The sequence below is a fragment of the Brassica rapa genome, chromosome A02 (genome assembly GCF_000309985.2).
Source record: "Brassica rapa cultivar Chiifu-401-42 chromosome A02, CAAS_Brap_v3.01, whole genome shotgun sequence".
Taxonomy (NCBI): domain Eukaryota; kingdom Viridiplantae; phylum Streptophyta; class Magnoliopsida; order Brassicales; family Brassicaceae; genus Brassica; species Brassica rapa.
The window spans coordinates 8,003,177-8,029,715 of record NC_024796.2 but is presented as its reverse complement, the minus strand read 5'-3'; the positions used below and the strand labels follow the sequence as shown (position 1 = coordinate 8,029,715).

The 26,539-nt window shown below is 33.9% G+C and overlaps 3 protein-coding genes and 1 pseudogene across 4 annotated transcripts; 3 read left to right on the top strand and 1 right to left on the bottom strand.

Annotated features, from left to right (window-relative positions):
• The first annotated feature begins 2,121 nt into the window (after nt 1-2,121).
• On the top strand, nt 2,122-7,588 carry LOC103852102 (cytokinin hydroxylase). The gene is made up of 4 exons (XM_009128995.2): nt 2,122-2,894; nt 3,093-3,322; nt 3,603-4,196; nt 4,810-7,588. Exons 1-4 carry the CDS (start codon nt 2,588-2,590, stop codon nt 5,233-5,235), a joined length of 1,557 nt encoding a protein of 518 aa, XP_009127243.1. The 5' UTR covers nt 2,122-2,587; the 3' UTR covers nt 5,236-7,588.
• An 805-nt stretch (nt 7,589-8,393) lies between these two features.
• Nucleotides 8,394-11,878, top strand: LOC103852100. 2 transcript variants are annotated; one of them, XM_009128994.3, is made up of 10 exons: nt 8,394-8,736; nt 8,847-8,936; nt 9,016-9,123; nt 9,244-9,497; nt 9,577-9,665; nt 9,738-9,841; nt 9,937-10,027; nt 10,316-10,391; nt 10,473-10,584; nt 10,657-11,878. In XM_009128994.3, the coding sequence occupies exons 1-10, from the start codon at nt 8,496-8,498 to the stop codon at nt 11,670-11,672; spliced, it is 2,181 nt and encodes a 726-aa protein (XP_009127242.1). In that variant the 5' UTR covers nt 8,394-8,495; the 3' UTR covers nt 11,673-11,878. The 2 variants fall into 2 exon arrangements, with proteins under 2 accessions (XP_009127242.1, XP_009127241.1); XM_009128993.3 differs by having other exon boundaries at nt 8,396-8,736; nt 10,470-10,584.
• Nucleotides 11,879-12,118: 240 nt separating this feature from the next.
• On the top strand, nt 12,119-20,827 carry LOC103852264 (annotated as a pseudogene).
• A 2,488-nt stretch (nt 20,828-23,315) lies between these two features.
• Nucleotides 23,316-25,953, bottom strand: LOC103852099. Its single transcript, XM_009128992.3, has one exon. The coding sequence runs from the start codon at nt 24,319-24,321 to the stop codon at nt 23,605-23,607; it is 717 nt and encodes a 238-aa protein (XP_009127240.1). The 5' UTR covers nt 24,322-25,953; the 3' UTR covers nt 23,316-23,604.
• Between the last annotated feature and the right edge of the window lie 586 nt (nt 25,954-26,539).

The window sequence follows — 26,539 nt, the reverse complement described above, 5'->3', positions numbered from 1 at the left end:
TTTAGACGAAAAACGTTTGACCATTGCTCTTTACGTACTCTCGTTACTTGAACGATTATTTAACTTGCGTAACTAATATTTATTATACAACTATATAAACGCACATGTATGTTAGAAAAAGAAATTATATAACGCACATGGGCCAATCTTAAACACACTGAAACTCCAAAAAATGGAAAAGGACAAAAGAAGAAGCTGTCTTCTGCTGATAAAGAGACCCCACATATATCAATGTTAAGTGGTTTAGAATAATAAATTGTATATGCTTCTAAGTGTTCGTTATTGTTTTTACATTAGATGTCTACATTTCCAATTCTAAAAAGACAAAACTATACAAATTGGAAAATAAAATGTTTACAGGAGACCTGCAACATGGCTTACAGAATATTATTAAGCGTGGATCTTATAAAGTGGTTTAAATGATGTAGTTAGAAGTGAATCATTGTAAGTAAAAAAAAAAAAATTGTCGGCTATAAAATTATATGTAATATTTTTCATAGTTTGTAATATTTTAATTATTTGGAGTTAAAAAAATATTGATGTGCTTTCAATATTTATTTTATTAAACTGCCTTATTTTGGGCTAACCGGTTGAAGCCTAAGCGTTTTCACATTAAACTCTTAAACAATTTTAAGAATCTTCTTTACTACTATAATTACTAATTAGATAGTGAAAGTGATCGATTTCACATAGTGATGGGTTTTCGGGCCAACCCGCCCCGCTCTGTTGCGGATCGAATCATTTTTTTATTCAAAAAATTTTATATCCGCACCCGCCCCGCAAAAACCCGCGGGTAACCCGCCAAACCCACGGAAAATATTAATTTTAATTAAAAAACAATTATTTTATAATTAAAAATAATTATCTTTAAAAATATATATTAAAATATTATATTTATAATTAAAATTATATAACTATTTATGATATTTTATAACTTTTACAAAAAAATGTTTTTAAAAAAAATTGCGGATTAGAAAGTACCCGTGATTCAAATTCGGCTGATCCGCACCCGTCCCGCTTAAAATAATCTCGATCCGCATCCGCACCCGCACCCGCGATTGAAAATTTTCAAATTGTTCCCCTGCAATGGGTCAAACGGGGCGGGCCCCGCGGGAAATTCCCAGCTCTAATTGCACATAATGGTTCATAAAAGTGGATGATTTTTACATGTACAGTCTTATTTGATTGTGATATTCTATTTTTTGTTAATCGGCATATTAAATCTTAATGAAACCATTTAAATTGTAATTTTCATTTTACTAGATGAATTATCATACACTTTTTGTTAAATGGAGAATTGTATGTGATGGAACACAGTAAAACTTTGTTGTATTAGTATTCATAAATTGATAAATACAAAAAAAAAAAATTGACTTAGGTTAATGAAAAAGAGAACACATTTTGATATAGACATGATGACTTTCAACTAGATAGTTAATAGGTTCGTGAGTGTAAACATTATGCTTTTCACCTAGAGAGTTTAGGTTACTGAAATTTCTTTAATGGTGATAATAATCCAGATCATTAATAATAATTTAAAATTATTAATATTGTGATCACTAAGTAAATGGAAACTGCAAGGAAAAGTCTAGGAAAAACGATTGCAAAAGCAAAGAATGAAAAGTGAAATTCGCTGGAAAAGTTAAAACAAAAAAGATTTATTTAAAGTTAAATATCACGTTCAGATAAAAGATATTAGCTTGTTATTAATATGTTGTAAGATAAAAAGATATTGTAGCCCTAAAGATAAAGATATTAATATATTACTGTAGTTGTCTTTTCTTTATATATGTGAAATTAAACATAAATTATAAAAAATGAAGTAACCAAATATTAAAACCAAAGTGACAAAAATTATGATTAAATTATAAACGAACGAAAATGTTGTATAAAGCTGGTTTAAATCCAATAACACAAGTAAAGAGAGTTCGTGTTTTATCCTTTTTTGTATCATATTATAAATCATAAAATCATTATAAAAACCAAAAACATAGGGCGGAGAAAAATGAGTGATTAAATGAATGAAAGATGTTGTAAAAAGACCTAGGGGTCTGTAATCTTTTATCCTTTGTTTATTTGGTCAACGAAATAATTTATCCAGTTAAACAAGAAAACAAATAATTTATCTGTTGACAAACAAAAAAACAGGGTAAACTGTATTTAACTATTTCCATTTAAGGATTCAAATACAACATCTAAACATTCACATCACTTTCAGTTATTCAAAAAAGGAGCCGGAGAAACTAGACAACAAAAAGAAACTTGACAAAACATTATAGCAAAAAGGAAAAAGACAGGAAGGCTAGATGCCGATTATGTTTGACCAGAAAATGGTAAAGAAACGTTATGTAGCAACATTAAATAAGACCCTAACAATACAATAAATTAAAAGAGAGAGGAGAGTTTCGTTGGTCCAAGTCTGACATTCTTCTACGTCCGACCTAGAAAACATGTATAAATACCTCATTTGGTTGATCCCTATGTTTCACCTGCAAACATTTTGAGTACAACATTGCACTAAAACGCATATAAACAGTCTTCACAATAATACAACACACACATTATCAATTATTCATACATATTCGAGATGGATCAGTTTCTTGACGCGTTTCCATTTTGGTACATGTTCTTCAATGTTTTCGTTGTAGTTCTTAGCCTTGTGTTCTTGAAGCTCTTTCTGCATTGCTGGATATTGCCCGTTCGAGCTCAGAAGAAGCTTGGAGAAAACGGATTTTCCGGTCCACCTCCTAGCTTTCCATTAGGCAACCTTAATGACATGAAGAAGCTAAAACCGGCCTTGGTAATGGTGGAGAACAGCAAATCATCCACCAAAATCAACCATGACATACATTCCATCGCCCTTCCACATTTCGCTCTTTGGCAACAACAATACGGTAAATAAACCCATATTTAAGTTATGGACATGTGCACCATAATGTTTCTAGAATTGATATCATCTTTGATATAATTTCGGACGGTTCAACATTTTCTTCTTCAACCGGTACTGAAATAACATATCTATAATCAGTTTAGCATATGGATTACTCTATGTAAATATTAACATAGACTACTGAATGTGTTATGTAACGCAGGGAAAGTGTTTGTGTACTGGCTAGGCATAGAGCCATTCGTGTACGTGGCGGATCCTGAATTCTTGAGTGTTATGTCGAAAGGTGTATTGGGGAAGAGTTGGGGGAAGCCAAATGTTTTCAAGAAAGACAGAGAGCCAATGTTTGGTACCGGTTTGGTTATGGTCGAAGGAGATGACTGGACACGACATCGCCACATTATCACTCCTGCATTTTCCCATGTCAATCTGAAGGTATGATTAGAAAGCAAACTAGTTTTCAAGTCGTTTACATTGATTGGCAAGTCCAAAATATAGGAAGTTAATAAGGTGACTAATCTAGTTCAACAATTTAGACTTTGTAGTCATTTTCTAAAAAGCATGAGCCACCATTTTCCATGACAGAAATTCCAAGGTCTTTATGGTTTTGAAAAGACTAGACCATACAAATAAGACTCGTTCAAATTAATCAAAGCTGCGTACTCGAATGTTTCTCCTTTTCTCATTACTTTAATTGATGCTCTTAAAATTATAGGCTATGAAAACTATGATGGTGGAATCAACCACCAACATGCTGGACCGATGGGCCATACAGATAAACTCAGGCAACCCCGAATTCGACATGGAGAACGAGATCATAGGAACAGCCGGTGAGATAATTGCTAAGACAAGCTTCGGAGTCAAGGGAGAAAACGGAACTCAAGTCCTCAAAAACCTAAGGGCCATGCAATTTGCCCTTTTCAACTCGAATCGCTACGTAGGGGTACCCTTTAGCAATATTTTGGCCTTCAAGCAAACCCTTAGAGCGAGGGAGCTAGGTAAAGAGATCGATGATCTTCTTTTGTCGATCATAACCGAACGAAAGAGATCTTTGGTCGAAGGAGAGGACCACCACGATCTTCTCGGAATGTTGCTTAAGGCCGATAAAGGAAAGTTTACAGCGACGGAGCTTGTAGACGAATGCAAAACGTTCTTCTTCGCTGGCCACGAGACGACTGCTTTAGCGCTTACGTGGACGCTCATGCTTCTTGCGATCCATCCCGAATGGCAGGAAACGATCAGAGACGAGATCAGACAAGTCATCGGAGATTCTGAGATTGAGTATAACAAACTTGCCGGACTAAAGAAGGTACGTTACCATTTACCAAACATAGCACACAACAGTTCACGTGGTTATATTTGAACGCGTTCGCATAATGTGCAATTTAGTACATAAATAAGTTTAAGGTCTCAAAGAAATAAAATATAAACTAAGATATTTTAAGTTTAGTTGGCATCCCCATAGTAAGAATTCCCAAATGGAATATTTCATCAATAAAAAAGTAAGGAAATAATAAAATACAGTTTTTGTTTTGAAATACAGTTACCTTGAAATATGTGGTCTTGTGTTCAAAAGGAAAAACAAAAAAAAAACATTAATGTAGTCAAAGTCAAGGGTCACATAGAAACCTAGTAGTGCATACTAATCAACGACTTCGCTGACAAATTATAGACGTGCCACCTCAGCTATGTACTGAAAAATCCTAAGCCACATGACAGTATCAATCCATAGTAACGGGTATCCGATTTGTTATTATCCATGACTAAAACGTGCGAAACGCATATCATTAGTGATATTCAGTTAAATCACATTTTAGTTAATTAAACCACATTTAATATTACATAATTAGGCATATTATTTTTTTTGTAACATATATTCATACATAGTATTAACGAATAGAACTTGCAATCATCTTATGCAGATGAGTTGGGTAATGAACGAGGTTCTCCGGCTATATCCACCGGCGCCAAACGCACAACGGCAAGCCCGAAAAAACATTGAAGTGAACGGCCGCCTAATTCCAAACGGTACAAACATTTGGATCGATGTGGTGGCGATGCACCACGACCCCAAGTTGTGGGGAGACGACGTCAACGAGTTTAAACCGGAGAGATTTGACGGTGATTTGCACGGTGGTTGTAAGAATAAGATGGGGTTTATGCCGTTTGGCTTTGGAGGGAGAATGTGTATTGGTCGGAACTTAACCACCATGGAGTACAAGATCGTCTTGTCGTTGGTTTTGTCCCGGTTTGAAATATCGGTTTCACCCGGTTATCACCATTCACCAAAGTATATGCTCTCTCTCAGACCCAGTTATGGTTTGCCTATAGTCGTACGACCACTTTAAAAACCGTTTACACACAAATTTTATAGACTTTGTTTTATCATATACACATGTGTGTATTGTTATTAATGTTTCGAGTATCGAAATTTTCTTTTCTGCTGAATTTATGTTTCGGTCGTTATTTACATGTAATTTCAATTCTCTAAATGAAATAAACTCCGAGTATTAGAGCACTTCCATCGGTAACATATACTCTCCATGGTTTCGTAGACTACTTCCATCGGTAACATATACTCTCCATGGTTTCCTAGACTTTTTTCTATTTATATTTTAGTAACATTTTGTTATGTAAATGAATTAAAATTTATTTAGAAAGGTTAAAGCAATAAGAGAAACGACATGTGGACATAATAGTATAAAGTGGAGTTAGAGCATCTCTAATGGGGGTTCAATCCATTGAAGTTCTAAACATTTATATGTGTATGTATATATTATATAAGTGTATGTAAGTGTAAGACCATTTTTTGGGAAAGAACTTCATGCAAAGATTCTAAATATCTGATTTTTAGAACATTTGCATGAGGTTCTTCCCCAAAAAATGGTCTTCACACTTACATACACTTATATAATATATACATACACACGTATAAATGTTTAAAATTCCAATGGGTAGAACTCTCCATTGGAGATGCTCTAACAGATCAGTTGCAGAAGACCGATGCCTCTTTCTTTTAATCTTTTTCTTTAATATTTAAATTATAGGATACCCTCCACCTCACCAATGGAGGTGCTCTTAATACTTCTCTTTCCCTAATTTTTGTTGTGTACTTTGACGAATTCGGATAAGTTATTGTTGGAAATAAAAGATGGATTCCATCAGTCAAAGAGAACATAAGAGCATGAGCAGCAATGAAAAACTAATTTCATTTCTCAATAAAAATAAAATAATAACATTTATAACTATATTTTTATTTTTATTAAACAATTTTCAAATAATAATGCCACAGTTGTAGAAAAGTTTTTTCTCTTTCTTGTGGAAGTTTCTTTGCAACCAATCGATTCTTATGATTTGTTATTCTTTCTCCTTCTCTTTCAATACTTTTTGTTATTTTTATCATTAGAAACCTATTGAGGAACTACTACTAATGGTGCCATAAGAACACCTCCATTAGCAAGATAAAGATGAGGTCCTATTAAAAGGAAAGAAAAGACTAAAGAAAGAGAGTGATATTGTATCTCAACATAAATATTATTAGAATCTCTTAAAAAAACTCAACATACAAATATCATAGTTTCATTGGTTTAGTTTTAGAGAGGAAAAAAAATTATATCTTCAACCCAATATTTACAATGGGCCTCATCATGTTTATAAGTGAGAAAATCTTTTACAAAATTTTGAGTGTGATTGGATAACATTTCACTTTAGAGTAAATATTATAGAGTAAAAGTATTTTATTCTGAATCTGACTGGAAATCACTTCCAGCGAGAATTTTTTAGCGAGAATTTTTTTACTCCATGTCCAAACTTCTGCCAATCAGGTAAAATTAATTTCCATCTATCTTACGCTCACCACTGTTTAATTGGTGGTATATAATACACTTTATTATCTCAATGTTTCTGAAGTAGAAAATAATTACACCTGATTTTATTTTATTTTCTTTTTGTTTATTTTTTCTCATAATTACTCCACTTTTATTCTCCTAATTACTTTAAAATCTACCAGTCACACCCTCTATCTATAGCCCAATATTTACCAATCAGGAAAAATTTAGTAGAAAAGTTTTTTAGCCAAATACAGCAGAAAACAATAATCCATCTGTTTTAAAATAATACATATTTTAAAATTTTTACATTTTTTAATAAAACATATTAAAACTTAGTTATAAATGCATAGTTTTTTGTAAGTTTATATTTTCTATATTTTTAAACCAATAAGATTTTTTTAAAATATAATTAATATTTTTGAACTTTGTAATTTTTCATTATTAGTTGACAAAAATTGCATTGAAAGTGCAAAAAATGTATTTTTTTAAAACATAATTTTTCTCTAGAACATGCTTTTTTTCTGAAACAGATGGAGTAGGTGTTATCCTATTTGTTTTAGTGAGAGTAACGCCAACACTCTGCAGCAGCAGCAACCGAATCAAAGTACAAGTAAAAATATGTAAATAATCATATTTACTTCTCCAACATATATTATGCATCTTCTTCTATCTCTTCTTATTTTTTTTGTTATTATTTAATTTTTTTACTAAATGTTTTCTAATGTTTTCCTAATTTTTTACATATTTTTGCCTAATATTTATTTCTCTCTAAATAGTAATAAAAATTATACAATCAATGAACCAAAAATCATCTTATAGTTCTTTTCAATCATAGCATCACCTTATTCACTTTATTATTTGATTTAAATGCCAAACAATTTTGAACGAACATAGACATTAACATTTATATATTTCCCATGATATACACAATTGAATTTCAAATAGTTATATATATATATATATATATATATATATATATATATATGTATATATATTAATAAAAAAAAAATAAAAATACATATATACTTTGCTTTTTCACTTTCTACTTTTTATTATTTATTCTCTCTCATCTTACTTTATTACTTTAGTTAAGCTCCTTTATTACTCTCTCTTGTATAACAAAATTGTACTCTTGAAGTATTAGCGAAATGGTGGAGAACAAGTGGGGGTTTTAGTCGATGAGGCAACTCTAGCACCTGACAATTAGTTCAAGATAATCGAATGAGGCATCTGTAACACTTTCTGAAGACATGACATCTCTGAGCAGTGTGTTTATGGCACCAATTTTCTCCACGGTAACTGCTACAATGTTTCACAACTCGGAGATCGATATCGTCATGCCACCAACTTTTTCCGTCTTAACTCTTAATATATTGGTCTCTTTTGAAGTGGAATAAAGTAAGATATTATAAAGAAACAGACAAAAAAGGTAGTCGTTAAATACATTACCCAAAGAAACTACTCCCTCAGGCCTCAGACACAACTCAATGGACATGCAACACATTATACTCTTGAGAGCCTCATCATGTGTATAAGTGAGAAGCCCAATATTACAATGGGCCTGGTCTCTTTGTAAAAAAAAGAAGAAGATGTTATTGTGCAATATCAAAGATAAATAAATATGGGTACAAGTTGGAAGTAGTAGATAAATACAAGGACCATTTCCATAACTATACGAAACATTTCGTATCACTTTTCTCTTGTCTCGTTTATGAAGGCATCGGACCAAAGCAAAAGCAAAAACATGTAATCTGTCAGTTGATGCGATTTTTCGAACTATGGCATCTGCGATGGCGACATGGACGCCAAGCTCTCTCCAGCTCAGGATTGCCCTCAACTGTCGGAGCTTCAAAGCTGCTCCGGCGAGAGCGAAGTTGACGAAGCTCAGTCCCCGTCTCCGGACGTCATGCGCTGCACATAATGCAGAATCGGGTCGCGGGTCGGATCGTTTTCGCGGGTGGGCTGATTCAGGAGACGATGAGATGAGTCCGGATTCTGGCGGTGGCGATTGGTATAAAGGTACGAACTTTTTCTGCTCTGAGTTTGTCGGAAAACGAGATTGGTCTCAGAGATTTTGCTTAATTGAGTGTAAAATGAAGATAAAGGTTTTGCCTTTTATTGATTTTCAGGAACACTGGTCTCTGGAGTGGCTGCTGGGATGGTTCTCTTCGTTGGGCTAGCTTTGGGAGCTCGATCTTTCAAGAGACACGTGTTAACTAGTATGCAACTTAACTTTTTTTCTCTCAGTGTCTGATTACTATGTAGTTGATGAAGCATATAATTTTGGTGAAACTGTAGGACCAAAAGTAGAAGTGATGGTTTCTGAAAGCTCAAGTGATCAAGTCGGGGAAGCTAGTCATGAGAGAGGTAATCTAATGGACCAAGATGAAAAAGAAAGCTATAAAGGTATGGACATGGATCTTTTTTAACTTCTTTTCATCTTCAGACATGATTGTACAACGAATTTATTGTATTTGCATCATGTGGTTGCATGTTTGACGTTCCCTTTTATGGATGTTAGTTTAGATTCACCACTTTTGGAGTCAAAATCCGCATCTACAAGCAAAGAAAACCACGAGGCGAACAAATCTTCAGAAAGCCGAGCTGATAGAGTAGATACAGATGCTTCTCAAATCCCAGACGAGGAGAAGAAACACCGGTGTTATACAGGCATACCTGCTCCTTCCACGGTTCCACAAGTAAACCCCTTGAGTCCTATCTTTCCAACAGTTGTGGACCCAATTCAAAGTCAAATGTTTGCAGCTTTACAAGCATTAAAGGTACTTTTCTTTTAGCTCTATTAGACTATTGTGAACTGTTTCTGATGTGTTTAAGAACTGATATTTTAACTTTGTATAGGTTATTGAATCTGATGCTCGGCCTTATGATTTATGCACACGCCGTGAATTTGCTCGTTGGTTGGTTTCTGCAAGCAATGTTCTATCGAGGTAGGTTTTTGTTCTCTCCTTGAAATATTTCACGGCCTCACATTGTGAAGACACCTTCATCGGTTTTTACAGGAACTCAGCATCGAAAGTGTATCCTGCAATGTACATCGAGAATGTTACTGAACTTGCATTTGATGATATCGCACCTGAAGATCCTGATTTTCCATTCATTCAAGGTGATCGATGGAACTTTTTTTTTTAACGTTGATGCTGAATCATGAAGCTTATGGATTAATCTTTTTTTCTTCATCTTTCGTTGGATTATTTATAGGTTTGGCAGAGGCAGGAATTATCTCAAGCAAGCTCTCTAACCATAACATGCCTTCTGCTGAGAGCGGTCACCTTAAGTTCTCACCAGAAAGGTAGATATATGCTATTGGTTCATTCAAGCACATACGCTTAAAAGAAATCTGAAAATAATTAATATATTTAAGTATATAATTCTGATTTGGATATATTCGTATCTCGGTTCGTGTTGGGTTCGGTTCTAGTTCTTTAGATAGCAATGTTTTAAACCCGTTTGGATATTTCACCAATTTTGGTTCGGGTTTGGTACTAATTTTTAGGATCAGATTCGGCTGGGTTCTTCGGATTCGGTTTTTTTTTGCCCAGCCTTGACTCTTCTCATAATCTTTTTTTTTTCTCTACAGTCCTCTTTCACGTCAGGATCTTTTGAGCTGGAAGATGGCTTTGGAATTCCGACAGCTCCCAGAAGCGGATAGCAAGGTTCTTTTGTCTATTTTTGCCACATTTAGTCATTGACAGTGTCCTAAACCTTACACAACTAACTTCCTTCTTTTTCAGAAGTTGTACCAACTTTCTGGCTTTCTTGACATTGATAAAATAAACCCAGAAGCGTGGCCTGCCCTTATAGCTGACTTATCTGCTGGAGAAAATGGAATAACATCAGTTGCCTTTGGTGAGTTACATTCTTGCTTCTTAAGTAAATCATATCAAGTTCAGTTTTTTGAAAGGCATGCGTCTCATGTAGGGCGTACCAGATTGTTTCAGCCGTCTAAAGCAGTTACAAAAGCCCAAACAGCTGCGTCTCTTGCAACTGGTGAAGCTTGTGAAGCAGTTAGTGAGGAGCTAGCTCGTATCCAAGCAGAGGCTATGGCTGAAAACGTGGTTTCTGCCCATAACGCGCTGGTTGCTCAGGTGGAGAAGGAGATCAACGCTACCTTTGAGAAAGAGCTTTTGAGAGAAACAGAAACTGTAGATGCAGTGGTGAAATTAGCTGAAGAAGCGAAAAGGGAGCTGACAAGGCTTAGAGTTGTGAAAGAAGAGGAGACTCTCGCATTGGAGAAAGAACGCACGTCGATTGAAACAGAGATGGAGTCTCTTGCAAGGCTACGAAACGAGCTTGAGGAACAACTTCAGGGGCTTGTGAGTAACAAGGCAGAGATGTCGTTTGAGAAGGAGAGGTTTGGTAGACTTCAAAAGCAAGTGGAGAAGGAGAACGAGGAGATACTACGCTTGCAGAGTGAGCTTGAGGTTGAGAGGAACGCTTTATCCATAGCCAGGGATTGGGCGGAGGATGAAGCGAGAAGAGCAACAGAGCAAGCAAAAGTGCTGGAAGAAGCTAGAGGGCGTTGGGAGAAGTATGGCCTGAAAGTGATTGTTGACAGAGACCTCCATGAACAGACAACAACCGAGTCTACGTGGTTGAACGCTGGGAAGCAATATTCCGTCGAAGGAACCATGAACAGAGGTGAAAATGTGGTTGCTAAGCTCAAGAAGATGGCGCAAGATGTAAGAGAGAGATCCAGAGATGTTATCTACTCGATTGTAGAGAAGATAAGGCTTTTGATATCAGCTTTGGAGAAACAAGTTCGTGGAGTGAGCAACAAAGCCAAACAGGTGGAAATGAAAACAAAGTCAAGAGCGGAAGAGTTAAGGAAACAAGCGAGCTTGAAGATTTGTGAGATCAGAGATGTCTCTATGATGCGAACTAAGGAGGTTGTGGAAGAGTTTAAGGATAGAGTATGGAAACTCAAGTCAAAGTAGGTTTTGTGAGGTTTAGTTGTCCTCAACAAGTCGCAGCACATCACCGGCTAAAAAAATCTTAAAAGCTTTGTATATTTTTGTTGATTTTAGCTTTGTTTCGAGTTGTTTATCTTTAAAGATTTCTGGATGTTAAAGAATTTCTTCTTGGAGTAAACTTTTTCTTGGCATGTATGGTAGAATCTAAAATCTTCCAAGAACTTTGGAGATATGAAGAATCTGAAAAGGGATTTGTCGGACAAAGAAGCAGAAAATAGAAATATATTTTGTTGTAAGAAAGATTTATTTCGGCAAAGTTTTTTTTTTTTTTGTTAAAGTTTAAGATATATTTATCCTAAGATAATTTATTTCGGTAAAGTTCTTCGAATAGTTTCGTCTTAGATAACTAAAAACACTTGGCGAGTCTTCAATACTTGGGAAGTTTTAGGTTGGGAGTTTGAGATTATTTGTATTATTGATAAAGCCTCTGTCGTTCAAATTATTCAACACGTGAAATTTAGTGCTATTAAATTTGTTATTTGATAAATTATATTAAAGTATACTGTTATTTTTTTGAAGTTATGAATTTAATAATTATTCCCCTAGTCATTTAACGTGTTTTGGTGGAGATTTCTAGGAAAAAAACTAATTTCATAATTGTAAATGAAATTCTACGATGCTTTGACTAAAATAATAGTACACTTTTAATTCACGTAAACTCATATTTAATTAATCCATTGTGACGGTGAATGAAAGTCAATTTTTTATAATATAAATGAATGAAATTAAATATAAATCATCATATAATTTTTTTCCATTTTAAATTAGAAAAGAGTTAATATTTATAATATTTTAAAAATAATTATAAGTTAAATTATCAAATAAAATAACTAATTAATTTTCTATATGATCTTGTTATTCTAAATAGGAAATATAAAAATTAGAAAATATCATTTAAAGTGTAGAATAATTTTATACGTGATAATACATTTTATTTTAGTGGAATAATGTATAACTAATGATCAAAATACTTTTGATGAAAATTAAGGAATAGTTTTATTTCAACCTTTTCCGTAAACTACTAGTTACTACAAAAATTATTTTCCTTCTCAACGTTATGTGTAATGTTTTTCGACAATGTTAACCTGAAAATCTAAAAGTTTTGTCTGTCATGGAAAATCTCACTCTTCTTGATTCATGTTCTTAACTTCTTTTCCTAACTAGGACTGAAAACAAAAGAGAATGTACATAATTTTTAGCACGCACAACCATCAAGGCATCAAATAGGGGGTTTATAAAGCTTCTTTTTACGCATATAATCTTCAATAGGCCCCTCAAAAATGCATAATTCACTAATTGGTACCATCAAATATTTCCGATAATGTGTGTTGAACTATCTTTGCTTCCAGCATTTCTACTACTTTTTGTGAACCATGTATTGAAACACCTCCCTCGACAAATTGATGTTGCCAACAGAAGATTTACTATTCATAAAACACTATTCATGTAAAGAGTAATCCTGAATTAAATTGTCTTAAATAACCAAAACTCGTGTTTGGACACCATTTTTAGAAAATAATGTTAAATTTACGATAAAATCAGATTTATAAAAATTATAAACACACAATTTATTCACAGTTTCTGCCCGATTTTGCCTATTAATATGTAAAACAAACTTCTTTTCTTTTGTACTACCATTTCACCATGCATTGTAAAACACGTGTTTTACGGTTGGACGGCTAGTGAGAGAAATAAACTGGTGGATCAAGATAACAGCGAACGCTATAGAGGTAATGGACATGGACCATTTAACTTCTTCTCACATTTTAGACATTTGGCATACCCACGTTTTAAAGATTGTGCAAAATTAGGTAGTGAGAGTGATTTCACAAATAAAATGCCTTTGGTTTGTGCTGGCTGAATGTGGTAAATAAACATATTATTAACAACCTAAAATAAGATAAAGTTCAATAGTTATATATATAAGTAAAAAGATTGAGGCGAGTTTACTATAAATACTTCATTAGGTTGATTCCCACATTTCACCTGCAAACATTCTGATATCGATAAATATTTTTTTCTTACACATTTGGAGAGACATTCGAGATGGATCAATTTCTTGGCGTGTCTCAGTTTTTGTACTTGTTTTTCAATGTTGTCGTGATAGTTCTTAGCCTTATGTTCTTGAAGCTTTTTAAGCGTTGCTGGATATCACCGGTTAGAGCTCAAACGAAGCTTAGACAAAACGGATTTGTCGGTCCAGCTACTAGTTTCCCTTTGAGTAATTCTTGGGTAGGTTCACCAACCAATAGTGTTTGAGTATTTGATATTTGATATCTTTTAAAAAAGGAAACAACATTAAATTTCCAAATAAGATTATCTTTTTAAAATAAAACAATAAAAATACATAAAAATAGTTACAAAAAATAAATAAATAAATATTTTTAAGTTTTCAGCAAAATACTAAACCCTATATCCTAAATCTTAAACCCTAAACCTTAAACTTTGGATAAACTCTAAACGTTTGAAAATCCTAAACCCTAAATCATACATTAAAAACTAAATTTTAATAACACTAAACCCTAAATCCTAATCACTAAACCCTAAACCCTTGGGTAAACCCTGAACACTTGGATAAATCATCATAAATCATAAACTGTAAATCAAAAATATTTAAAATTAAACTCTAGAGATTATGATTTATCCAAGGGTTCAGGGTTTACCCAAGGGTTTAGGTTTTACCCAAGGGTTTAGGGTTTAGTGATTAGAATTTAGGGTTTAGTGTTATTAAAATTTAGTTTTTAATGTATGATTTAGGGTTTAGGATTTTCAAACGTTTAGAGTTTATCCAAAATTTAAGGTTTAGGGTTTAAGATTTAGGGTATAGGGTTTAGTATTTTGCTGAAGACTTAAAAATATTTATTTATTTATTTTTTGTAACTATTTTTATGTATTTTTATTGTTTTATTTTAAAAAGATAATCTTATTTAGAAATTTAATGTTGTTTCCTTTTTTAAAAGATATCAAATATCAAATACTCAAATACTATTGGTTGGTGAACCTATAGGTTCACCCTAGGGGGTGAACCCAAGAATTACTCTTTTCCTTTAGGAAACTTTAACGACATAAAGAAGCTAAAAATAGCCTTGGTGATGGCGGAGAAGAGAAAATCTTCCACCATAATCAACCATGACATACATTCCATTGCGCTTCCACATTTTGCTCTTTGGCAACAACAATACGGTACATAATAACTCTCAGTTCTTTCCGGAGATTTGGACTATAATTTTTCTAGAATTAGTACTAGTCTCTATTAATATTTATGACGGTTTCACAAAATTGTACATTCTTATTTTACCAAATATTTGGATTAATTAACTATATGTAAATGTTAACATAATCATTGGTTATACGTGTTATGTGATGCAGGGAAAGTGTTTGTGTACTGGCAAGGCATAGAGCCGTTCGTGTACGTGGCGGATCCTGAATTCTTGAGTGATATCGAAAGGTGTATTGGCGAAGAGTTGGGGAAAACCAAATGTATTCAAGAAAGACAGAGAGCCAATGTTTGGCAACGGTTTGGTTATGGTTGAAGGCGATGATTGGACACGTCATCGCCACATGATTACCCCTGCATTTTCCCCTCTTAATCTTAAGGTATAAATGATTGAAAACTAATCACGTTTTCATATAGTTACAGTGGTTAGTGGTTACAGTCTGAAGATACAAAGTTAATAGCGTTGTTAATCTAATTCACTTTATAGCCTTCTTCTAAATTTCTATTAAATTTCTATGAAATCTCGTTTAAATCAAAGCTTCATACTAGAATGCTTTGTATTCTCGTTGCTTTATATTGATCGTCCTAAATTATAGGGTATGGCAAATATGATGGTGGAATCGACCACCAACATGTTGGACAGATGGGCCATACAGATAAACTCGGGCAATCCCGTATTCGACATGGAGAAAGAGATCGTAGTAACAGCGGGTGAGATAAGTGCTAAAACAAGCTTCGGAGTCACGGGAGAAAACGCAACTCAATTCCTCAAAAACCTAAGAGCCATGCAACTTGCTCTCTTCCACTCACATCGTTACGTAGGCGTACCATTTAGCGGCATTTTGGATTTCAAGCAAACCCTTGAAGCCAAGGGGGTTAGGTAAAGAGATCGACAGTCTCCTTTTGTCGATCATAAATGAACGAAAGAGATCTTTGGTCGAAGGAGACGACCACCATGATCTTCTCGGAAGTTTGCTCAAGGCCGAGAAAGGGGAGTTTACTGCGACGGAGCTTGTGGACGAATGCAAAACATTCTTCTTCGCCGGCGTTGAGACAACAGCTTTAGCGCTAACGTGGACGTTCATGCTTCTAGCGATCCATCCTAAGTGGCAAGACACGCTTAGAGACGAGATCAGACAAGTCATCGGTGATTCCGAGATTGAGTATAAAAAACTTGCTGGACTAAAGAAGGTACGTTACCAAACATAGTAGACGTTTCACGGTTTCTTAGAAATTTTTTTATTTTTTTGTCTAGAAAAAAAAAAATTAAAATGAACCAATCGCAAACCGTCATATTTCAGTGGAGTCCACAAACAGTGCAAAAATACTCAAAAATCGGTTTTTAATTCATATCTTATGTGACCGTTTCTTATGGATTTTGTGGGATCCATGCAATAAAAACCCACTAAGAAACAATTCACGACTTCACGTGCCTCACTATATAATATTTTGGGAAATTGGAGCGTATAACCACAAAAAAAATCGTAATTCATCGTCTAGCTATTTACCCTAACGATTCTATACACGCTGCTACATATATATAATAATACTGTAATACCTTTAAAATTCAACCGGCACAACCTGCTACGAAAATTAATTAAATATCTTAATTATTCACAGCACAAAAGTCATTCGTGTCTTACCCTTGTTCACATCTTCCCTTTTTCACTTCTCTGGTAATTTTGTTGCAGTCGAACAGTTTCCGGCACCGTTTTCCTCCAACGACTCAACAGCTTTTCCATCTCCTGCCTCCTCCCTTTTCAATCGTGTTCGGCGTCAGGGTTCTCCGTTACGGTTTCAGCAGCGGTTAGTAACACACCCTTCCAACCCAACTTCACCAACTCAATTTTTTCTCAGATCTCTCAACCTCCCGTAAGTTCTCCTTCTTTTTCGTAGATTCTCTTTACCGTCTCCTCCTCTGTGCTTATTTTCTTTCAAGTTGGCGCTCTTCTCAGAATTAGGGTGTTATACTTGTTAAGTCTGTACCATCGTCCACGTAAATCCCATCGTTCCCGATACGTAATTAGTCTCTTTCACTTTCCAATTTGTTTTAGGATCTCAAGTTCCCGATACATTACAGATCATTAAGGGAAATACATAGTAAATAGTATAGTAATATAATTTGTTATATGGAATAACATCTGTAATACAACTTGCCTGCGTAAAATCTCTTACGCCAATTTTATTTGAGATGGAACAGAAAAACTATATGTTCAGACTATTCTATTTGAGATGGAATCTATTGACAACTTATTCTACTTGAGATGGAAACTAGCTATTTGTAACGTATGCGCTACCATTTTTCATCAACAATACTGTTTGTAATATAAAAGGTTATTTTCTATATAAAATAGAACGAATTACTCTGTCATAACCATGTTTCCCTCTTACTTTGTTCTTTAGGTTTGGCATGAACGATTTAGGCATTTCAAAAAGATTGTTCGAGACAGGTTTTGAACCCACTGAAAAGACAGATTAACAACTATTTCAACCTCCGTTGGATTGAGGTGATCAAGAATGCATTAGAGGGTTCAATCTTGTTCGTTATTATTTCATGTTCTCTTGATATGAGTTTTGTATCAGTGTATATATATATTTTATATTAGTGTGTATAAGATTTTGTATAGATAAATAATATATTGAACTTAAATGGAATAAAATTTATTATGACATCAAATAAAACAAAATACAATGTGATGTTGAATGAGAATGATATTTATATGATGTTGTCTCTTCCACCTATTTTCTTTAATGTCGTCAATCTTCATTTCCTTCGCTACAATCAATCTGAATTTGGTGTAAGCATTACTTCCTTCTCTGCAATTATAGACACTTCAACATTTGAACAATATGTATTGTATTATATCGTTTGTCACATTTCTATTCTATATTCTCATGTAGAATTGGAAATGCATCTTACCGGTATTTCGAAATTTGAGTTTAGTTTATGAAAGATTGGGGTTGACATTGAATTAGGGTTTATATTTGGGTTAGGGTTTAGTGACTAGAGTTTAGGGTTTAGTATTTAGTAAGTGAGGGAGTATGGTTTGGGTCAGCATTAATTTTTTCATGCAATTATAGACATTTCATAATATCTCCAACATGTGCTATGTCATTTATTTTGTTCCATTCTATTTGGGTTTAGGGTTTATATTTGGGTGAGGGTTTAGTGATTAGAGTTTAACGTTTAGTATTTAGAAGGCAAAAAGGTATGGTTGGGATCATCATTAACTTCTTTTATGCAATCATAAACATTTTATAATTTCACCAATACAGACTATGTTATTTATTTTGTTCCATTCTATTTGGAATTCATGTTTATATTTGGGTTTATAGTTTATATTAGGGTTTAGAGCTTATGGTTTAGGGTTTAGTGATTATAATTTAGGGTTTAGTATTTTGAAGGTGAGAGGGTATATGGTTGGGGACTTGGGGTCATCATTAAGTTTTTTCTTGCAATTATAGACATTTCATAATTTCACCAATATATACTATGTTATTTATTTCGTTCTATTCTATTTGGGTTAAAGTTTATATTTGAATTTAAAGTTTATATTTAGGTAAGGGTTTAGTTTCCATGTTATTTGGTTCACCTATTCTATTTCGTCATCATGAGTAGCAATGTTAAGGAATTGGTTTCTCCGTTACGTTCCCATAAGTTGTAATACGCGTACACTTAGACCACCTCCAATGGTGAGTTTTAACAAAATCCTTAGCATTAAACTTATTATAATAATCTGTGGGACCCATTATATTTAAAAGTATGTGCCAAATTAATCCTTAGGTAAGGATTAATCTTCCACAAATTCTTCACTGTACGCGGGTCCCATCGCCACGTGGAGACCCGCGATTGGCTCTTCCTTTCTTTTTTTTTTTTTTTTTAAGTAAAAAAAAAATAAAAGTAATAAAATAATAAGAAAACTTACCTTGGTTATCGAGATTGAGAGTTTCAGCATTGCTGATGCTCTTAGTATTACTTTATTTTCCTTCGTAATGTCACTATCATACGTGATAATTACAGCTGGCTTCTCCCTGCGTATATGTATATGCGTGTTTATATTTGACACAAAAGCACCACGTCGCCTATTTTAACTATTGTAACTGGTAACTTGTAACTTAAAAGGACATAACCGGCTAAAAGGTGAGCAAAAAGACAGATACTGAATTATGTCAAAATCAGTGTTAGTTACCTAATTTGTCTCTGAAAAATGGCTATTACGCTAATAAGCCCTAATATTTTTTGGGTGAAAACTCACTATATAATTATATGCATGCATATATACATTATATCATTATTTAACTTAAACGCGGTTGAGAATAAATGATAATTTTGGTCTGTAAAATTCAGTTCTCCTCAGTTCCATTTAAAATTCAATGTCAGTTCTGGAGAAGTTTGTTTATCACAAAATAAATTTTTTGTTTTTTTTCTATAATTTAATGCATTTTCTAAGTTATTCAGTTGCTCTTAATTAAATTTATAAAATAATGAATAATATTGAATTACAATAGTCAATAAGGATAACTATTTTAATTATTTTTAATTTGATTAAAAAACTTAAATGCCATACACTAAAATGGAGAGAATCAGACATAAATAATTAAGCTTATTGATGAATTTAATAAAATTTAAATCAAATCACAGGATATTGTTATTAAACTAAATTATGATATAAATTTTAATTCTAAATTATTATATAAATTTTAATATTAAGTAACTTTATATTCATATATATATTTGTATGTTAGGCTTAACAGATTTTAAAGATTGATGATATTGCACTAAGATTTAAGTTTTCATATAATTAGAAAATTCATTTGAGGTGAAACTCAATAGAGGGGTATAGATATAATACAATTAAAGATATATTTTAAAATTTAAAATCAACAGATAATTTTTAATAATAATAATTCTAAAATTGAAATTTTAATAATTTGTTAAAGAATTTAAATTTAGGACTAAATAACATCTCTAAATCTCGATAAATCGTTTCTAACAATAAACAGAAAAAATTATAATTTAAAATAGGAATTTTAATTTAATTTATTTACATCTGACCCATGGTCAATGTCAAAGGTCACGACATACAAGTCCATAGCATTAGCGCTAGCCTCATTAATCAAAAAGTAGTAACTGTGGACCAATTTAGCATTTACTTCTTGTAAGAATTTAACGAATAGAACTGGGTGATGCAGATGAGCTGGGTGATGAACGAGGTTCTCCGGCTATATCCATCAGCGCTGAACGCACAACGGCAAGCGCGGAGAGACATTGAAGTGAATGGCCGAGTGATTCCGAACGGTACAAACATTTGGATCGATGTTGTGGCGATGCACCACGACGTTGACCTGTGGGGGGATGACTTTAATGAATTTAAGCCAGAGAGATTCGACGGTGATCTGTATGGTGGATGTAAGAATAAGATGGGCTTTATGCCCTTTGGTTTCGGAGGGAGAATGTGTATTGGTCGGAACATGGCCTTCATGGAGTACAAAATCCTCTTCTCGTTGGTTTTGTCCCGGTTCGAGATCTCGTTTTCGCCCGGTTATCGCCATTCGCCAAAGCATGTGTTTTCCCTTCGACCCGGTTACGATTTGCCTCTAATTGTTCGAGCACTTTAAATTGGACGATTTGTCTCTGATTTTCTTTTGTGTTGTTTAAAGTTCAAGAAGTTTCTTTTTAGTTTAAAATCTAAAGTCATTCGCCTTAGAGCAGGCTCATTTGGAAGCATGTAAGTGGGATTCTTGAAAATTACTTTAACAACAAGTCAACAAATGTATCTTATCAAAATTAAATTTATAATATAAGTATAGTTTTATAAAAAAAAAGATAACTATAATTTAAACAATCTTTTATATCAGTAAAATTTAGGATACTGATAAAATAGAACACATAGAAAAGAAGGAAGAAACAAAGAGCGAATACTTTAGGAGCGAATGCACATTCCCTCCTGTAAACATCACAATCCCATCTATACTTACCCATACTATCCATCTCCTCACAATACCACCCAGAGATATGAATTCTCTTCACATCACCCCACATCTACCCACCTCCCGGCAATGCCACTCATGAGTTTGTTGCTCTTCCGATATGTCGGGGATAGACCTCGAGGCTGATCTGATAGCAATCGCCACTGATATTGTTTTTACGGCGATATCGATGCTGGGTCTCTCGATCCCTTCAACCGGTATACTATTCGGACAGTAGGATCTGAGGTAGAGACTAGTGCAGCTAGAGCGTCAGCTGATATATTTTCTCCTCGAGGTATTCTTAATTCAAATTTGTTGAATTGATTGGCGAGATCGTGGACTACTTGAAGATAAACTCCCATGTGTTCTTCTCTAGCTTCGTAATCTCTGTTGAACTGACTAGTCACTAGTGGGAATCCCTGAATGCTTGGATTTATTAGACTCTGATTCATATAGTTAGGCGAAGACCAGCGATCAAAGTCTCGTATTCGGCTTCATTGTTGGAAGCAACGAACCCTAGTCTGAATGACTATTCTAAGACTTTACATGTGGGAGAGGTCAGTATGATGCCTACTCCCGAACCGTGACAGGATAATGCTCCATCACAAGAACCATGTCTTTGGCTGATTTATTTCTGTGGGGTAGGACAGCGCGAGCTCGGTGACGAAGTCAGCGAGAACTTGAGCCTCAGTGCAAGTCCGCAATCAGTACTCGGTGTTATATTCGATGAATTTGATTTCCCATTTAGCTAGGCATCCTGATTGGGTGGGGCTATGAAAAATCATTCGCAACAGTTGCGAAGTCATGACTACTATGGAATGAGATTGAGATTTTTTTGTGCTGACATTATTACTGCCAATGCGAGCTTCTCTATTGCTGGATATCTTGTCTCTGCTCGAGGAGTTTTTTGCTTACGTAGAAAATAGATTTTTTTCACCTTCGTCGTTTCGTAAAAGGACTCCGCTGACTGTGGAAGATGATGTAGCTATGTAGAGGTATAAGGGTTCTGGTTTGGCCAGTATGGGTGGCTCGCTGAGGTAGGCTTTGGCTGTCCAAATCATGTTAAAAATTTAGTGTGTCCGGGGAGTCCTGGTGGTGGTAAATTAATCTCCCCTGGTTCAGAGGTTTCAAACTCAGGTGCATCTTCTCCTTACCCCGGTAAATCACCCATGGTTGAGTTTCGAATCAGTGAGCCTCCAAAGTTCCTTGGGTTTGGTTCTGGATCAATCATGCCTGTTGGCCACGGTTCAGGGGCATGGACACCAAACGGTCCAGGGATGGTCTCTGGAAATTCAGACCTCTGAAATAGAGTCTCTGGCTAATGACCAACAATGACTGGATTGAGACGGATGAGAAAAGAAACAGCTTCCAAAAGAGTGAAAGCATAGAGAGTGTCGGTTGATAGAGAGACAGAACACCAGAGGATTCACAACCTCAGTTCCTCCTCGATTGGGTCAAGCAAAGAGTTCAAATTCGATAACACGAAAGAAGAGAATATAGATAAGGTGGCAGGAAACAGCTGGAGTTTCTTCCCGGGGTTACGGTCTGGAATCAGCTAACAAAATAGAGTCTTCTTCATTACTAAGACAATAACAAACCATGAAGGTGACTCAGTGAGATGGTGAAAAAGTAAGAGTAGTGGCTTAAATTAACGTATACACTGAATAAATAAGCTTAGCTTTGGTTTGCAGTTGCTGTAAGAATAACTTATGTACTGATGTTGTTAGGAACTTCGGAATATTCTTGGATCAGCTCCTACATATACGGTTACATCTTGTTACATTGATATAGTGATAAATACGTCATGACTGGACATAATATTCTATTTATTTTGTTTACAATTTCAAAGAAATATTTTATTTTACCAGAAGTGTTTGAAAAGAGATGGTGAATGTATTAATCATTGGTCTAAACAAGGCTAAAGGTTGTGGTAATGCAATTCTACATTTTCACTTTTGTTCGAGTTTATAGCTGATCAACTTTTTTTTTGGCGTCTAGCTGATGTTAGAGCACGATTAATGAGAATTCTTATGGTAAAGTTTTTAATGGAATATCAAAAAGGGTAAATCTCCAAAATAGCACCTTTCTAAGTTTATATCACAAAAATAGCACTCAAAAACTAAAATGACCAAAATAACATTTTATGTTTTGAAAAATTTAATTTTTTTTATTTTTCAAAATTTGAAATCTTATCCCCAAAACCTCACTTCTCAACTCTAAACCCTAAAACCTAAACTCTAAACCCTAAACCCTAAATTCTTAACCCTAAACCCCACCCCTTAGTGCTATTTTTGTGACTTTTGGCATTGAGTGCTAGTTTGGGAAGAAAAACTTGATTTAGTGCTATTTTGGTCTTTTTCTCTATCAAAAATCGTTTTTTAATTTTTAACTAAAAAAAATTAAGAACTGATTCCTAAAAATTGAAACTCAAATAATAACATAAAATAAATAAAGTGAAATTCATCAAAGAAAACATCAATATACAACAAACGAGGGAAAGACACATCCAGATCACGGTTACTAACGAACCTGAATGATTAAACAATAAGACACAACAGAAAGCTGTGAAGATTCTAAACTTGGTTCAGTTCTCCACGTTGGAGCCGTAATACATTTTTTTTGAAAGCTCGGTATCAGATAACCAAAGAAATTGAACCGGATAAATTAAACCAAAAACGAAATAAACGCTAGGATTGATCTAAACCGGAATCAAACCTCCTTGCTGGAACCGTAATACCTCTTGAAAGCTCTCGGTAGATAAACCGGGATCAGAACACCGAAGAGGTTAAACGACCAAATCCCAAGGTTCACCGCCGCCAAAACTTTCCCGGCGTACATCCGCCGCACCGAAACCGTCCCCTTCCCATACTCCGGAGCCTCCCTTGAGAACTCGTTAATAATCCACTCGACGAGCGTTAGGATCCTCCTAGCGTTGTAAACGACCGGCACGAGGATCCGAGCGGGAGCGGAGAAGCCACACGTGGCAGCTATTCCCTCCATGAAAACCTGACTCGCCAAAAGGAACACGTGCGGTGCAGCGTCACTCACCCCGCGTTTATCGTCCTCTAGGAATCCTTGGAAGATGTAGCAGATCGGAATCAAGAGCCCCACGATCCCCGCGGAAGCTACGTAGAGACGGAAAATCTTGTTGGTGGGGCTTGTGAGAGGAGCATCGCGGTTTGGATTCTTGTGGGGAGGGAAGATTAGTTTGGAGAGGAAGAAGAAGTAGATGAGCGCGAGGAGTGTGAATAAGAAATCTTCGATTGTGACGAGACCACTTGCGGAGAGGACAAGGATCACTGCGAGGATGTTTAGTTGCTGGAAGGAGAATAATCTGGCGGCTGTTGAGGTTTCTCCGGTGGCGTGATGTTCTTCTTCTTTGGGTAAGGCGATATCGTTGTAAGTCGGACCAACACCTCCAGACATGGTTTTGAGTTTTGTAATAATACTTTTTTTTTTCTGAGAGAAGGTGCTTTTTGAAAATGGGATAGAGAAGAAAATTTTTGGGTGGAGAGGAGAGATAAAAGAGAGCGAAGAATGGACACGTGGCGGATGAGAGGAGATTTGAATGGAAGAGGTTTAGAGACGTGGAGGATTCGATTTACAGAACATGTGTTTACTTTGGTGCTTAAGTAGAATGTTGCTATGAATTATTTTCACATGTAAAAACAGTTGTTATAGTTGTTATGTTTGCTACATATATATAAGTACAATTATTTTGTGTCTTATTTGCAACTTCTAAAAAGTAATATAGTCATAAAGTAGTAGCAACTTTTATTACTATTTTACCACTACTGTCATATTTGTTTTACTAATTGTCTAAAATACATTATTTCACATTTGGTTTACTATATATCTTTAGAGAATAGTGTAAGAAACCCAAATATGAGTATATCGTTTTATAAATTTGAGTTACTAATAAATTTTAAACATTCACAAATATTCACAAACATGTATCATCCATTTGTATTACACTCATGTATTCATGTATAGTAATTTTGATTTCGCTTAAATTTATTCAGTTTGATTGTCTTACACTAATGATTCAAGTTATTTTTATTTAATATACAATCATGTCTTCTTACATATAAGTTTTAAAATCAAAAGGAATAACATTTAGATTTTAGAGTTTCTTTAGCTACTAATTTGTGACAGCAAAACTAATAAAAGTTAGAAAGTAGTTGCAAATAGTTATTACTACTTTGCCACTGCAATCATATTTGCTTAAATAATTATCCAAAATACCATATATTTTTAAATTGTTTTACTGTATATATTTAGTAGATAACAGAAGAAACCCAAGAGTGATTATATCTTGATAAATTTGTACCATGGATAGAATTTGGACATGCACATCTTCACAAAACCCATGCTACCCATTTGTAATACATTCATGTGCAATGATTTAGATTTGGGTTTAAAAAAATCAATTAGATTATTCTACATTAGTGATTTGATAAGTTCTCAAATTGATATGTAATTATATGTCTTCTTTTATATACAAGTTTTTAAAAGCATATAAATGATATTTACGGTTTAGGGTATTGTTAGCCACTAATTTGAAACTGTAAAACATGATGGATTACAAATAAGTTGTAGATTTTATTTTATTTTTCTTTTACAATATGTCACTATTTTGCAACTATTTTTATTTAACAAATTAGAATTCCAAATATTTTTATATATTTTGTGAATTTATAAAACTTGTTTTTATTTGCTTTTAAGGGGTGCTAAAATTTTGGAATTGGAGAGAATTATGACTCACACTTGTACTATTTTAATTAAGATAAGTGAAATTTATATCTGAATGTTTTATTAAAATTTTAATTTTAATTTAGTTTGTTATAACTGCATAGTTTAGTTTTTGATCTAAATTATAAATAGAAGATGCAACTTTATTTTTGTGATATATGTTTCTGTTTGTGAAAAATAATTTAAAATAAATACTACAAAGTTTTAAGGAGTAAGATCAAACAAATATATGATTTAAAAAATCATGAAGTTATTCTCAAAAATGGTAGAAGAAGAAAAAGATGAGGAAAACCACGCATGTTAACTATAACATTTTTTTGTTCAAAAAAGTCATAAATGTTTGAAAATATGGTTAATTTTAAGAATATTTACCATTAAAAATAGAGAAAAAGATTAAGATAGCACCAAACCAAGTTTTTGTTCCCAAAGTAGCACTCAAGGCTCAAAGTCACAAAAATAGGTTTCATTAAAGAGGTAAATATACATTTATACCCCTTGGGTTAATTAATCCAAATCTTAGGGTTTAGAGTTAAGGGGTGGAGTTTTAGAATTAGAGTTTAAAATTTTATAAAAAATAAATACTAAAATAAAAAATAAAAATTTTAAAAACAGTTTCAAAAAGTATTTTTAAATAATAAAAAGAAAATTTGAAAAAAAAAATTCGAAAAAAAGAGAGAAAAAGACCAAAATAGAACTAAATCAAGTTTTTGTTTTCAAACTAGCACTGAAGGCCAAAAGTCACAAAAATAGCACTCAAGGGGTGGGGTTTAGGGTTTAGAATTTAGGGTTTAGGGTTTAGAGTTTAGGTTTTAGGGTTTAGAGTTGAGAAGTGAGGTTTTGGGGATAAGATTTCAAATTTTAAAAAATAAAAAAATTTAAATTTTTCAAAAGA